This window comes from Lupinus angustifolius, chromosome LG11, assembly GCF_001865875.1.
Source record: "Lupinus angustifolius cultivar Tanjil chromosome LG11, LupAngTanjil_v1.0, whole genome shotgun sequence".
Lineage (NCBI taxonomy): Eukaryota > Viridiplantae > Streptophyta > Magnoliopsida > Fabales > Fabaceae > Lupinus > Lupinus angustifolius.
The window spans coordinates 15,977,257-15,992,667 of NC_032019.1; the positions used below are offsets into that span (position 1 = coordinate 15,977,257).

General features: G+C 31.2%; 1 protein-coding gene across 4 annotated transcripts; it reads left to right on the forward strand.

Annotated features, from left to right (window-relative positions):
• Positions 4,270–9,316, forward strand: LOC109361139 (protein indeterminate-domain 5, chloroplastic-like). Of its 4 annotated transcripts, none has more exons than XM_019606467.1 (5): positions 4,270–4,562; positions 4,725–4,899; positions 5,263–5,659; positions 7,949–8,405; positions 8,439–9,316. In XM_019606467.1, exons 2-5 carry the CDS (start codon positions 4,749–4,751, stop codon positions 9,099–9,101), a joined length of 1,668 nt encoding a protein of 555 aa, XP_019462012.1. In that variant the 5' UTR covers positions 4,270–4,562; positions 4,725–4,748; the 3' UTR covers positions 9,102–9,316. The 4 variants fall into 4 exon arrangements, with proteins under 4 accessions (XP_019462012.1, XP_019462013.1, XP_019462014.1 ...); XM_019606468.1 differs by having other exon boundaries at positions 4,271–4,562; positions 7,949–8,402; XM_019606469.1 differs by having other exon boundaries at positions 4,272–4,562; positions 7,949–8,668; positions 8,720–9,316.

The following is a 15,411-nucleotide window of genomic DNA, read 5'->3' on the forward strand; positions in this document are numbered from 1 at the left end:
TAATATGAACACTTCAAATAAGAATATAATTGTTGGTCACTCAATGTTCCTGACGAAAATTGGTATATTGATACTGGAGCAACCTCTCATATGACAACATCTCAAGGTAATCTCTCATCTTATTTTAATATGAACACTTCAAATAAGAATATAATTGTTGGTCACTCAATGTTCCTGACGAAAATTGGTATATGGATACTGGAGCAACCTCTCATATGACAACATCTCAAGGTAATCTCTCATCTTATTTTAATATGAACACTTCAAATAAGAATATAATTGTTGGTAGTGAACAAGGATTTCCAATTCACGGTCATGGATAATTATTTCTTTCCCCATCACAATCACCATTAAAATTAAAAAATGTCCTACATGTCCCAAAACTTATAAAAACTTTGATTTATGGGTGTCGTCTTACAACTGACAATAATGTTTTTATTGAATTTGATCATTTTGGGTTATCTGTGAAGGTCCTTCAGATGGGAATGCCAATAATGAGATGTGATAGTATCGGAGATCTATATCCTATCACCAAGTGTCATCAAGTCACCTATCCATCGACTTTTTCAGCTATTACTCCTAGTTTATGACACAATAGATTGGGACATCCATGACCATCTGTTCTACACCCCCTTAGCAAGAATAAATTTATTTATTGTCAAAATTTATCATTTTCTAATGTTTATTAGACTTGTGTTTTTGGGAAAAATATCAAATTGCCATTTTGTGCTTCATCTTCTAATACATTGATGTCATTTGATATTATACATAGTGATTTATGGACCTTTCCTATTTTAAGCATTGTAGGACATAAATATTATATTCTCTTTTGGATGACTACTCTAACTTCTTGCAGACTTTTCCCATTGGCAAAAAATCACAAGTATACTCAATTGTTTCATCCCTTAGTGCTCTTATTAATTAAGACCCAATTTGAAAAGACCATTAAATGTTTTCAATGTGACAATGAGAAAGATTTCGACAATGAACCTTTCAAATAATTTTTTGACAAAAATGGTCTTATTTTAGATTTTCATGCCCATACCTCTCCACAAAATGGCAAAGTTGGACATAAAATACGAACCATAATCAATATAATTCGCACCCTCCTTACTCATGCTCCAACGCCCTCATCATTTTGGCATCATGCATTGGAAATAGCAACATATCTTTTGAACATTCTCCCAAACAAATCTCTCAAATACATATCCCCAACTCAAATTCTCTATCGTCAGAATCCTACTTACACACATTTGCAGATCGTTGGTTGTTTATGCTACCCTCTCTTTCCTTCCACTAACATAAATAAATTACAACATGGCTCTTCCCCATGTGTGTTTTTAGGATACCCATCCAATCATAGAGGATATAAATGTTATGATTTGTCCAACCAAAAAATATTCATTTCCAGATATGTTATATTCGATGAAACACAATTTCTTTTGGCCAATCAAAATATAATATTATTAAAAATGGTAGACGTTAAGAAAAACAAATGGTACTCCAATTCACAAAAGTTTAATAAAAGTCTAATAGAATGTAATACAATCCAAAGGGTTTAATACCCGTTCAATGCAAGAATAAAAAACTCTCTCAGATCTTGCTTTCAAAAGGCTCCAAGAACTTAGATAAATTAACTCTATTACTTCATCTATGTAAAAGTTGTGATTCTAAAACACAATATGATTTCTAACATTCAAATATTTTAGATAATTACAAGTTTTAGAGGAATCCATGCATGCTTCTGCTCCTTCCTTGTAGCCATATGTAGCAAATCTTTATGATGTAAGATTTGTGTTTTAACTTCTTTATGAATGAGAAAAAAACCAAACAAAGAATAGAGTTTTTGCCAAAAAGTCATAGTCCTTCACCCCTCTATATAATGCACACCTTGTTGAAATATTAGGGTCTAAGGTGCCACTTTTTAGTAAATTCAACATTGTAGGTATTTCATTCATAATTATGTTCCAAGTTAAGCATGTTATCTTTGGGGGTACATACTTTATCCAAAGTTTCTTGAATAAATATTTGTTAGATTTTTATTTCTCCTACTAGAACTACAGATAGGCGTTTCTAGACGAATACTTGCCTCATTAATCTGTCATTAGTCCAAATTCATGTATCAAACTCATCTACTAGGCATTTTTAAGCTAAGAAATGATATAGTTCTTCAGCTGACTCTTGTAACTATTGAAAGAGACTCTTAGTCTATATTCTATATCTACTCATTGTTCTTCTATTCCCCCGATGCACTAATTGTGACATCTTGTTTAAAGTTACCTGATATAATCTTGCAAATGAGATTTAAAGTTGTGCCTCTCCCACCCAAAGATCTTCCCACAATATAATATTCTTCCATGAAGTAAGACCCTTTCTTGTATCCTTACCAACCTAGTTAGTATCAATCTCCTCTCTAGTAATACTCAGATTTCTTAGCTCTCTCAACTAAGATGAACCATTCTTAAAACAGTAAGAATCAAATGTAAACTCACACCTTAAAAAAACATTCCCATATTTGGAAACTAATACTTTCATCCATAATGAATCTTTTTCATTAATAATTCCCCCATATCCATTTACCTAATAAAGACAAGTCACTCATAGCAAATCGTTTTAAACCTAAACAACCACCCTCCTTGGGATTACAACCCTTCTTCCAACCCATTCATGATATTTTCCTCCTCTCCTCTCCCCAAGGAACATTCTCTGAATTTTACCAATTTCATTTATCACATAGTCAGGTTCTCTATAAAAAGAGAAAAAATAGATAGGTGAAAAGAGGTTACTACCAACTTGAGAAGAGTTACACGACCATCAAAGGATATAAGCTTGTACTTCCAAAGTGAAAGTTCCTTTTTGAACGTCTCAACCGCCAATATTAAAATACTTATGCACACTTTCTAAAAGAGTCCACATTTATGTAGCAATAAAGTAGTGATGTTATATCTTAATCTCTATAATCATCACCTAAGCTTCTCACATATTCTATAATAGTTACTTAGTAAAGTAATCACGGATGTATCTAGAAATATTGGAAAAATGCATATTAATTAGGGATGGCAATAAAAACTAAACCCGTAGGTACCCACCCGAACCGAACCCGAATTTAACGGGGAAAACCCGATGTGATTGGGTTCGGGTTTTACCTGGGTTTAAATTTCGGGTTCGGGTTTGGTATATCAAAGACCCTGACCCGAACTCGTCCCAAAGTAATGTAATTCAATTTAAAATTGAAATTTCTATCATGTACCCATTGTTTTTAATTTCTAATTTTACTTTACATACTATTGGATCTTCAAACATAAAAGAAAGGAAATATTACAAGAGAAAATAGAAATCTTAGAGAAAAATTATACGAAAATAATATCATATTTTTCTTAATACATTATAATTTTCGAGTTTTTTTTCGGGTCCGGGTTACCCAAAACCCAACGGGTTCGGGGATAATATTTTTATTTTCAACCTCGTTGAGTTTGGGTTTGGGTTCGGGTTTTGAATTTCAAGTTTGGGTTTGAATATGTATAAACCCAACCCCGACCTGCCCCGTTGCCATTTCTAATACTATTCATTAGAATTATCTAGTCATTCACTCTTTATTCGAAGGGATTATGTAATAAGAAGCAAATTAAAACATTCTAAATAGTAAATAGTGTTATAGCTTGGGTTGCGGTGTAGCTTCAAAAGCCAACTATTAGAAATTACAATCTTTATTTAATTGAATTCTTTATTACCTAAGTCGACACTTCTATTTTTACCATTATAATCTTTCATTCCTTAAATACTGTCAATAAAATATTCTATTTTGATGTTGAAAAAAGTAATTCCAATAATAATAGACAATTGGTGGGCATGAAAATGTGCAAAGAACAACTTGTGTGCTTGTTGGCAATAAGATATGAAACAAGAGAATGAGAGATAAGGAGTCTGTAAGGCCTACGGGTCGGTGGCCCCAAGCCATCACCTGCTAAGGACATAGTATCTTATGCTTTGCAAGAGCTAGCTCCTTGATATCAATGTTTTAAATTGTATTCCATAGTTATAATTATGTTCATAATATTATGATTTCTTATTATGATCACAATTATAATTGTGTGGGCTACATTTTTCACAATTATAATATATGTAATATAATTGTAATCGCAATTTAAAACAATGCACAAATTACCCTATCAGTTTTCTACTTCACCACATTAATTTTCCATTACAAAATGCACAACTAGGATGAGGAAAATGTATAGAGTTAAAGAAACAGACAAAATAGAGGGAGAGAGAGAAAGAGATATGGGTATGTGTATGGGTGGACAAGTATGCTAAAGTATTATTTATGTTCAAGACATCAAATCATTGAGGAATAACAAGAGGGTGTAGTGTAGCAAACAATAACTAGAGAGAAGAGATTAGTAGGTATACAAATATACAAAGTGATTGTTTTCTTCTCTTCATCTCAGTGCTAGTTGCTGCCTCCTCTGATAAATTTTTCTTGGTATTTTCTGGGTTTAATCTGAAAGCTTCCGAATAGACAAGAAAGCAGGGAAAATCAAACATTTATAGCTTCATTTCAGGTCCTTTTTCTTCATTTTCTTATGCCTTTTTGTTTCCCTTAATCCTTTTTTTTGTTTTTTAATGCTTTCCATGAGACAAGAAAGCATGGAATCAAACTTTTCTTCAGCACAAGAATTCAATAAACACTGGATAGATTTTGACTCTTCTGTATGAAATTCCAGATTTGCTCAAATTTCCATACAAAAATGGAAGCTGCTTCCTCATCCACACCTTTCTTGGGAATCAGACAAGAAAATCAAAGTCAGATTACACAGCACCAACCATCCACAGCTGGTGCCTCCACTGCTGATTCTACAGTGTCTCAAAAGAAAAAGAGGAATCATCCAGGAACACCATGCAAGTTGCTCTATGCATTCTTCACATTATTTTAATTACTTTAAAGACTTAAAATCTATTGTTAAGTTTCTTCTCAAGAAATAAACATATATAACATGGAAACCCTAAATCCTTACTATTACTTAGGGCTATCAAGTTCCACTACTGATAATTTCCTCTATATGTTTATCTACTAATTATTAGATATCTGTTTTATATTTATCTTTTGATGATTTTTTAACAACTATAAAAATACTTTTATTTTAAAAAAAAAACCTTAATTATTAAGTTCCTTGTATGCATATTCAAATCCATTGTGTAATGGAAACACAAAATTTTCTAACATATTTTGTTGTTTGACAATTATTTTTTCAATGGTAACAGATCCAGATGCTGAAGTAATAGCACTATCTCCCAAGACCCTGATGGCAACAAACAGGTTTATATGTGAAGTGTGCAACAAAGGGTTCCAAAGAGAGCAAAACTTACAGCTCCATAGAAGAGGGCACAACCTTCCTTGGAAGCTAAAGCAGAAGACAACAAAAGAGCCAAAGAGAAAGGTTTATCTGTGTCCTGAACCAACATGTGTTCACCATGACCCTTCAAGGGCTCTTGGAGACCTCACAGGGATTAAGAAACACTACTCTCGCAAGCATGGTGAGAAAAAGTGGAAGTGTGAAAAGTGTTCTAAGAAATATGCAGTTCAATCAGATTGGAAAGCTCATTCTAAGACTTGTGGCACCAGAGAATATAGATGTGACTGTGGCACTCTCTTCTCCAGGTAACAATATACTCAGTTACATAAGACTTGGTTTTGTTCTATTGCATGTTTGTTTTAGTTTAATTCCATATTTTAATTGCAGTATAGTAAGTATAGTAGTATACAGCCATAATTATAATCACAGCATGTGATTATAATTGTGGTACCAATCCACATTTTCTCACTATTATAATAAATAGAACTTAACAAAATTGTAATGGATACCACAATTTGCTTATTATTTCTTTTCTGAAATCCTCCCCTTAACTACCTTACGTCTCTAATGTATGTTTCTTCACATAGCTTAAGCATTATGTTTTTTTATTAAAATGGAACGAAGTTTATAAGAGTTTATAATTTTGGCTAAGTATAATAAAGTTAGCAAGGTTTAACAATATCCTCCAAAGAGAAGATAAATTTGAGCAAGGCCATTCAACCTTTTTCTGTGTAAGTATTATGTGTGGGTGTTAGTGGAGGGATGTGGCAGTAGCAGAAGACTGCTCGCACGTGAGAACACAGTGTACAAAAATGGATCAAAATTGAAATATTTAGTGAAGAACAAAACAAGCAAGTTCAATTTTGTTCCTCGTGAACAACGTCCCTTATCCTTATTCACTTTCACGTGTAGTTAAGCAACATTGTAAGAAGCACGGGCACAGACACAGTGATACTACTGGGTTATGCTTTCACATGAGTTGGATCGTTTTGTTTTCTTTCATATGGACATTTGTATGTGGTTCAATATAATATATATTTTCAAGTGTTAAATTCTTTAGATTGTATTATCTCTTATTAACTTTTCTTTAGACTTATGTGAATAAAATACCACTTATTTTTTTACAACCCTTTATTATTTGTATTAAAATTCTGTTTTGTTTTGTTGATCATATAAATAAATATACACGTGGGTAATTTCCTTGCCATGGATCTAAGATTCCCAATTGCCACTTTAAAAAACATTATTTGTATGTGATAAATTTCATACAAATTTCTAGAGAAATCTGGAACAGTAATATACCAACTAGTGTCATTGAAAGTTACTACTCTAACTATTATCTCATTTAATATGTTATTTTTATTGATCATTCACCTCCTCCTATATCCTATTATTATTATTATTATTATTATTATTATTATTATTTCTATACATTAATTATGACTTCTATTTTATTCTTAACACCGATGGAAGGGATCTCCTATGCTTATGAGTGTGATCATACATAAAAAGGAAAGTTACTCTCAAATACTAAAGTTTCTAGCAAGTGATTTACTGAATAAGTTATATGCATTAATGTTTGCATATCTATTGTTAATGTCTTCTCACATAATTTCCGGGAATTTAGCAACCCTTTTGGTTGGTGTACGATTGTTTTCACGACAATTCTCTCATAGTATAAAATAGACAACTCATGACTTAGTTTGCTTTTATTGAGGAGGGTCCATTACTGTGTTTATAATTATTGACTTTCATCAAATTTGCAAATAATTCTCTCTTTTCAGTCATCTAAGAGAGGTCTCAAAGTGGTAGTTCGAAATAGAGTTCTTTGTGTGTATCCAATTTTGGCATAATCCTCTGGGCCCCATCGTTCTGTTTGTAATCTACTTATGTTTTTTTAAGTTTATGGCTGAGGTAGTTTTCTTATTTTCGAAATAGTATTGTTGAATTTAAACGAAAATATTCCCACTTTATTCGACATATACTATAGATTTTGTCGGTAATATAATTCCTTATTTTTTTGTTTTTATTTTTTATATATGCTCTATATAATTGATATGTGAAATTATTGATTTCAAAATTCCGACATCATTCATAATAAAAATATCGGACATTCTTTTAAATATATTTCACTATTCTTTGCATTAGGAAATGTTTGGTACAGTTTTGGTTGGATGTCGTCTTCACTTTGTTAAATACGGATTAAAAAATTAGGGCGATTGTATCTGCTCTATCGCATGGCTCTAACTAAGGAAATTTTGATATTCATTATTTTAATTTGTTTTTTATATTTACATAATCAAATTATATGCTTTGATAATATAGAAGGAGAAATTATCAAATTAATCATCACGGACACATCTAAATAAATTTTGAATAAATTCTGTTAAATTTAAATTATTAATACATAAATAACAATATCATTGCTAATTTTAGTTTCTCAAAGGATAAATTTGATTTTTGAATAATTTTCTAGTTCTAGTCTCATTTTGTATGATAAAAAACTGTGTTTACTGCCCCATCAACAACAAATTTTTGTTTAATGGTGATATTTTCAATGACATAATTGTTCATTTCTAATATCTTTGTTGCAGGCGTGATAGTTTCATCACTCATAGGGCTTTCTGTGATGCACTATCTCATGAAACTGCAAGACACCCTTCAAACCTAAACCCTTTGGGAACTCATTTGTATGGCACAACAAATCACATGAGTTTAACTCTATCTCAAGTTGGTGCCCAAATTTCCCACCTTCAAAACCAAAATCAAGAAACCTCTAATAGTATCTTGAGCCTTGGCAATGCTTCTTTGGCAGCACCAAAATTTGAGCACATGCTCTCCCCTTTGCATCACCAACAACAATCATCATATGGAGTATTTCAATCACCACATTCAATGCCTAATAATTCCTCAGCTGGTTTCTTCATGAATGACCCAAATCAAGGATTTCATCAAGAACTCCAATCTCATCATCAACAAGGAACAATCTCAAGCCACAAACAACTTTATAGTCTTATGCAACTTCCTAATCTTCAAGGCAACACCAACAACAACAACACTACTTCTGCTCCTACTAATATGTTTAACCCCAGTTTCTTTCCAAATAGTAACAACAGCAGTGGCAGCATAATCTCTGATCAATTCAATAACCAAGGAACAACACTTTACACAAATGATAGCCCTAGTAATCACCACTTTGGGTCTGGTAGTTTATCTTCACTCTTCGGAAATTCATCTTTGCAACAAGAAACCATGTCTCCACATATGTCTGCCACTGCATTGCTTCAAAAAGCTGCTCAAATGGGTTCAACCACAACAAACACCAATGCTTCCACTATGCTAAGAGGACTTGGCAGTTCTTCAAACAATGGTGTAGAATCTTTTGGAAGTGATAGTAGGGAAGAAGGTATAAGATCAAGCATGGAAAATGACCAGCACCATCATATACATGGATTTATGAACTCTCTTGCAAATGGAAACAATTCCATATATGGTAATATGAAAGGGAATGAGAGCAACCTTAGCCAGTTTCACAATGTGGAAGAGCCTAATAAGTTATCACAAAACCTTGGTGTTTGCTTTGGTGGATCTGATAAATTGACATTAGACTTTTTGGGTGTTGGGGGAATGGTAAGAAACATGAGTGGTAGGTTTTCACAAAGAGAGCAACAACATTCTTTGGATTCAATGAGTTCTTTGGATCCAAAAATGGAAAACCAATCTTTTGGAAGCTCAGCACCGCAATAAGCTGAGTAAATTAAATTAATTAGGAAATATATGTTCTTGTTTTTAATATTTTTTCCTTTCCTCAAAGAAAGTCTAATTGCCAATTGGTATATTAGAGTTTCAACTCTAAATTGTGCAATGCTTGTAATTTTCATGAACATATATCCCTCTCATTTTCTCTAGAGAAATTCCACTCTCTTTGATAGTGATAGCTACGGAACAAATAAATTTACTGTGTCTTAGAATTTCACAATCCTAAGATATTCTCATGTTTAGGAATTATTTATATATATACTTTATTTTTTAACTATACTTTTATTCATTATATTTCTCTGTAATCACATAATTTCCCATTTTTCTTTAATAAATATTTTAATGGTAATTAGATGAGGTTATTTACTAACAATGCATTGCTATAATGGTGTAAGACTTTACTAATTCTCGGAAAGACCAAAATATTAAAAGTTTAATACATAGAGCAACATTTATTTTGAGTGATAATCACACATCCAAACAAAATTAATTTCTTACCCATTAAATAAGAGATAACCTAGTACACAAAATGATATTATTTTAATCAAATTATATTAAAACATCATTTAATAATTTATTAAACTATATTGATTATCTTAGAAATAAAAAATAGGCAGTGGTGCAGTAAATTAGTAAGAGTGAAAAGCATATGTTAAACCAAAGCTCTGTACGATGCGCACCTAACGAGGAAGCTGGCACTCACTTTCTGAGAATCTTCACATGTTGGCAATATTACAAGGGATGCGACAAAGGCCAGTTTCCCTTTTAGTTTCATTATTCTCTTTTCATGTTATAATATTATAAAATATAAAGCTTAGAATTTTTGTTTGTCTACCTAATATATACCACATATTTAAGGAACGATGATATTTGATTCTAGGTTTTGTAACTATGACTATAATGTGAAAAACTTACACATTTTTAGGTACTTTGGTTGACAATTACTTTTTTCAACATGGACCATTTAACCTTCCATTTGAATATTCTTTACCATGTTGACCACCTTTGAACTTTTTCACTGTTCTCTTTTAATCTGCTTGCATGGGGTACTTCATTTTCTTATGGTCGATTTACAAGTTGAGTTTTGAAGGGGAAGGAAGACAAAGTAAAAACTTCAAAATCATCTCGTAAGTATATTCTATGACTTTAAAATTTTCCTTTTTTCTTTTCATTCATTCCCATCCGAAATTCAACTCGCAGATGTCTCAGTCATTTGTTCAATTTCTCAATGATTTTGAGAGAGTAAATGAAGGTGCTGGCTGACCACACTGTCTGCAACAGAAAAAATAGTCTGTAAATTTCGTTATAGTCATAATAGGTATACATTATATGACACTTTTGTCTTTTAAGTCACGGCATTTGTTCCACATATGGGAATAATTGAGTCCGTGACCATGGAAACCAGTACTACTATGTCGTCTTTATGGCATACTTCAATTTTATTATTTTATTTTCCTATAGTGAATGTTTATGGTAATGCCATACAAAGTGTAGAGAAATGATGAATATTGACTTACTGCAAGCAGTTAAATAGGTAACCACTAGATATAATATTTATTTAAGGTTCTTGTTTAACATATTTGTAAATTGGGGCCTGATTTTGCTCTTTGCAATATCAACAGCAACCAAATGTTTTAAATCGTGATTACCTTTATTTACAGTGTTTAAGAAATCTTGATATTGAGGACGATGAAAGTTTTATCATGAAAACTATGTATAAATAGATCTTAAGAAATTATGATTTTCACATAATAGGAATGGATATAGATTATCAACCATTATCTATGGCGACACGATCCTTCTTTTTTCGTGTTATGTATTGTTCTTCGTCAATAGAGAAATTATTCTATCTCTTTTTCTTTCTTTCTATGCTCTTCCTTTATTAATGACTAATATAACAACATTTCTGGGTAGAGACACATATAATGCTTCAATGCTTCAAGTCCTTTTTCTTATTTTTTTTATAAGTATAGTATAATCATTCATGCGACATGAGGTATTTCTTACATTCTTGCACTTAGCTCATATAATAATACAATTCATGATATAATATATATCAAACATAATGTGCATAATGAGAATATGTTTCCATATTCATTACAAGTCATGATTAAGAACAAGAATTAATAAGAGACATGACGATTATATATCATTTATTCAAAATAGTCCCTTCTATGTACTACTATATTAGCTTTAATCCTAACTAACATGACACATTAAAGGGAATCATATAATATGTCATTTAAAAAGAAATTTTTTATTTTCAACATTATCATTCTCACATGTGTACATAAGTGCGAAAATAAAATATTAATCAAAAACTTAAATATTAATGAGCTCGAAGTGTCAAATATTGATACTTTATTAATAACATAATATTCAATATTTATTAGCATACATAATGCCCATATTTTTAACATGGCCAGAAAATATTTTGGGCGGTAACCCTTTCGTCAAAGGATCTGCAATCATAAGATTAGTGCTAATATGCTCAAGTGACACACTAAGTTTCTAAACTTTTTTTTTATCGACAAAGTATTTTAACTCCGTAAGTTTAACACCTTTGAAATACTTGTCATTTTTAGAAAAGAAAATTGCTATAGAATTATCACAATAAATTTTCAATGGTTTGACAATACGTTCGACTAACCCCAGTCCTGAAATAAAGTTTTGTAACCACTTAACATAAACTATAACCTCTAAACATGCCACAAATTCAACTTCCATAGTGGATTCAACAAAGACAATTTGCTTCACACTCTTCCATAAGATAGTTCCTCTAGTTAATATACGTATATAACTGAATGTCTATGCATCTCACAAAGTCTGAATTTGAATATTCAATCACTTCAAGATGATTCGATATCCTATAAATAAGCATGTGTCATTTGTGCTTGCAAATATCTCAAACATTTCGTTGCAGCTTTCCAACGTTATATACCAGGATTACTCTAGTGTCATTCTAACATTCAAACTGCAAAACTGATATCTGGTCACGTACAAGTCTGAGCATATAATAAACTTCCAACCATATATGCATAAGGAATTTCTTCCATTTGCTTTCGTTCCAAATCATTCTTTGGATATTGCGTGATACTAAACTTGTCTCCATTATGAATTGGAACGGGAGATGCTGAAAATTTATCCATTATGAATTGGAACAGGAGATGCTGAAAATTTATCCATTCTGAATCTCTCTAAAATTTTGCTAATATATGCTTTCTGAGACAAGCCTATAATTCCTTGTGATCTATCACAAAATATTTCTATTCCAATCACATAGCTTGCCTCACTCATATCTTTCATTTTAAAATTTTAGAGAAAAACGTATTGGTTTCATCTAAAAGATCAAGATCATTATTTGCAAGTAAGATGTCATCAATATATAAAACCAAGAAAATAAACTTACTCTCACTGACCTTTAGGTATATACATCGATCAACAATGTTTTTCTTAAATCGCGAAGCTTGTTTAAGCCCATATATTGATTTCTTAAGTTTACACACTAAGTGTTCTTTTCCTTTCTCTTTAAATCCTATTGGTTGATCCATATAGACCTTTTCCGTTAAATCCCCATTTAGAAAGGCGCTTTTCACATCCATTTGGTATAACTCCAAATCATATGAGCCACCAATGTCATGATAATCCTAAGTGAGTCTTTGTTAGAGACTGGTGAAAAAGTCTCTTTATTGTCAATGCAATCATTTTTAGTATAACCTTTTGCTACAAGTCTGACCTTATAACATTCTAAGTTACCATAAGATCACGTTTGGTTTTCAAAACCCACTTACAACCAACTTTTTTGCAATCTTGTGGTAACTGAACAAAGTCTCAAACCTCATTTTGTTTCATAGATTTTAACTATTGGTATTATCACCGTCCATGGCTTGTGAAAACGTAACTAGGTCATTCTCAATTCTTATGTCACATTCTGACTCATGCAATTAAACCACATAATCGTCAGGAATATCATATTGTCTTTCTCTTTGAGATCTTCTTAATGCTATCTCTTGTGGTTATTCTACTATAGGTCTATCAACTTCATTTTGAGTAATGGAATTATTTTTTTGTACTCCATCATTAGTAATTGGTTCAATAACTTGAGGAACAACATTATTATAGACACAAGTAAATGGAACACGTACCCTCATTTCTTAAAATTTCCACTTTACGTGGTGTTTCACTCTCACTAACTTCATCATTCTCAATGAACCTAGCATTCTCAGTTTTAGCAATTCTTGTAATATAGTTTGTACAATAAAATCAACACCTCTTTGATTTTTTGTGTAACCAATAAAATAATCACTTGTTGTTTTTTGATTCAAAACATACATAAGCACTAGGCTTAAACCAACTTTTGTGTTTTGGACAATCCTTTTGGAAATATCCAATCTTTCTACAGAAACGACATTTGTTATTATGATGTTCCTTCTTGTAGATTTGAGAAGAGAACTCATTAATCTTTAAGCCTTCCTTTAGAAGAGTAGAAATAAGAGAGAAAGAGAATGAGGGGACAGAAGTTGAAGAGAAATGATATATTTCTTTCCTTTGGGGAGAGTTTAAGGAGAGATAATAAAAATGATATGGGGCCCAACAAATTTCTTTCTCTTTCAAAGGAGAAAATGGGAGGGGAATAAGGACAATTATCTGTTGTCTCAAACTTTGTCCCAAATTATATCCCGAACTAATAATATTGAAGTAAAAACAAAAAATAATAAATATTTAAAATTTTTAATTGATATGATATGTTTTCACTGAAACAGAATATGATTTGAGACATAATTTGATAGAACAAATTCTTATCCGGGTAAGAGTGGGTGGAGTAAAATCACTTCTTTTTCTATATAATCAAACAACACTAAATTCCACTTTATTTCTCATCTATTTCTCTCTTTTCACTTTCTCTCCTACATATTTCGCTCTTCTTACTTTCTTCGCCAATCAAAGGAAGCATAAAAGTCTCTTCCCTTTCTTGTCATGTTTCTTACTGACTTTCTTTCTAGCTCATTGATGATTAACATAATTGATGGAATGATTTCCTTTGCTCCTCATTCTGGTTTCCTCTTGAACTAACATACTATGCAATTCATGCACATTTCACTTATCATTCATAGTGTTATAGTTCATGTGAAATGACCATATTCATACGGTAATGAATTTAGTCTTTCTTCATTCTGAATATCTTAAGTCTTGCTGCAATGTTTGTCATTTCAATTGCATGTTCATGCATAGTACGAGAACCACTAAATTTAATGGTGGTCAATGTAATCGTTTGTGTCCCAACAAGAGACTTGTCAGTAGTTTGGGTACGCTCTTCTACAAACTTTAACATTTCGATAGCACTTTCAATTTTAGGAAGAACTGACTTAATGTTGCCAGCGATACTCATTCACATATACCTTAGACTTAACCTATTTGATCTTTCCAAATTTCTATAATGAATTTTATGTTCTTCAGTGCTTATATTAGTAATAACACTTGAGTTATGTTCTCTAAGTGATAAATCTAAGTTCATTACATCAAGGTAAAATTAGATTTGCTCACTCCATTTAGAGAAGTTAAGTCCATTGAAAGTTGGAACATATGAAAATTGCGAATACAAAGCAACAAGAACTACAATCAATAAAATTAAATAAAAACATTAAGGCTTTGAGTTAGATGCTAACATGCTAAATTAATTAAGACTATTTCATAAGTATATATTAATGTTTATATTTGGATAATCCATCAATATACCATACTAGACATAATGATACTAAAAGAAATTTACATAATTTGGTAATGATGCATGCATATATTAGAAAAAATTACTATCTTTGGATATATATAAATATAAATAATGACGCATTTACCAACATTCGTGCTCATTAATTATAAATACAAACAATCAACATTTGGATAATTCTTAAGTGTCTTATAATAATGAACTTCAATTTACTCATAAACAAATAATTGTTATATCATTCATAATATCAAATTAAAGAGTAAATGAAATATGATCATGGAATTTTGAATTAAATAAACAAAGATTTAACCACTTTAGTGATTATCAAATCTATCATACAATAATTCCAAACAAATGAAATATGATCATACAACTTGGAATTAAATAACATAAAGATTTAACCACTTTGATGATTAACAAATCTATCATATAATAATTCCAAACAACTAACAAGTCATAATATTATACATACATATAATCCCAAAATTGCATATAAATTATATAATTACATATATATATTCATAAAACAATTGCACCAAATATTCAAATGAAGTTGTAACTTAATTATATATA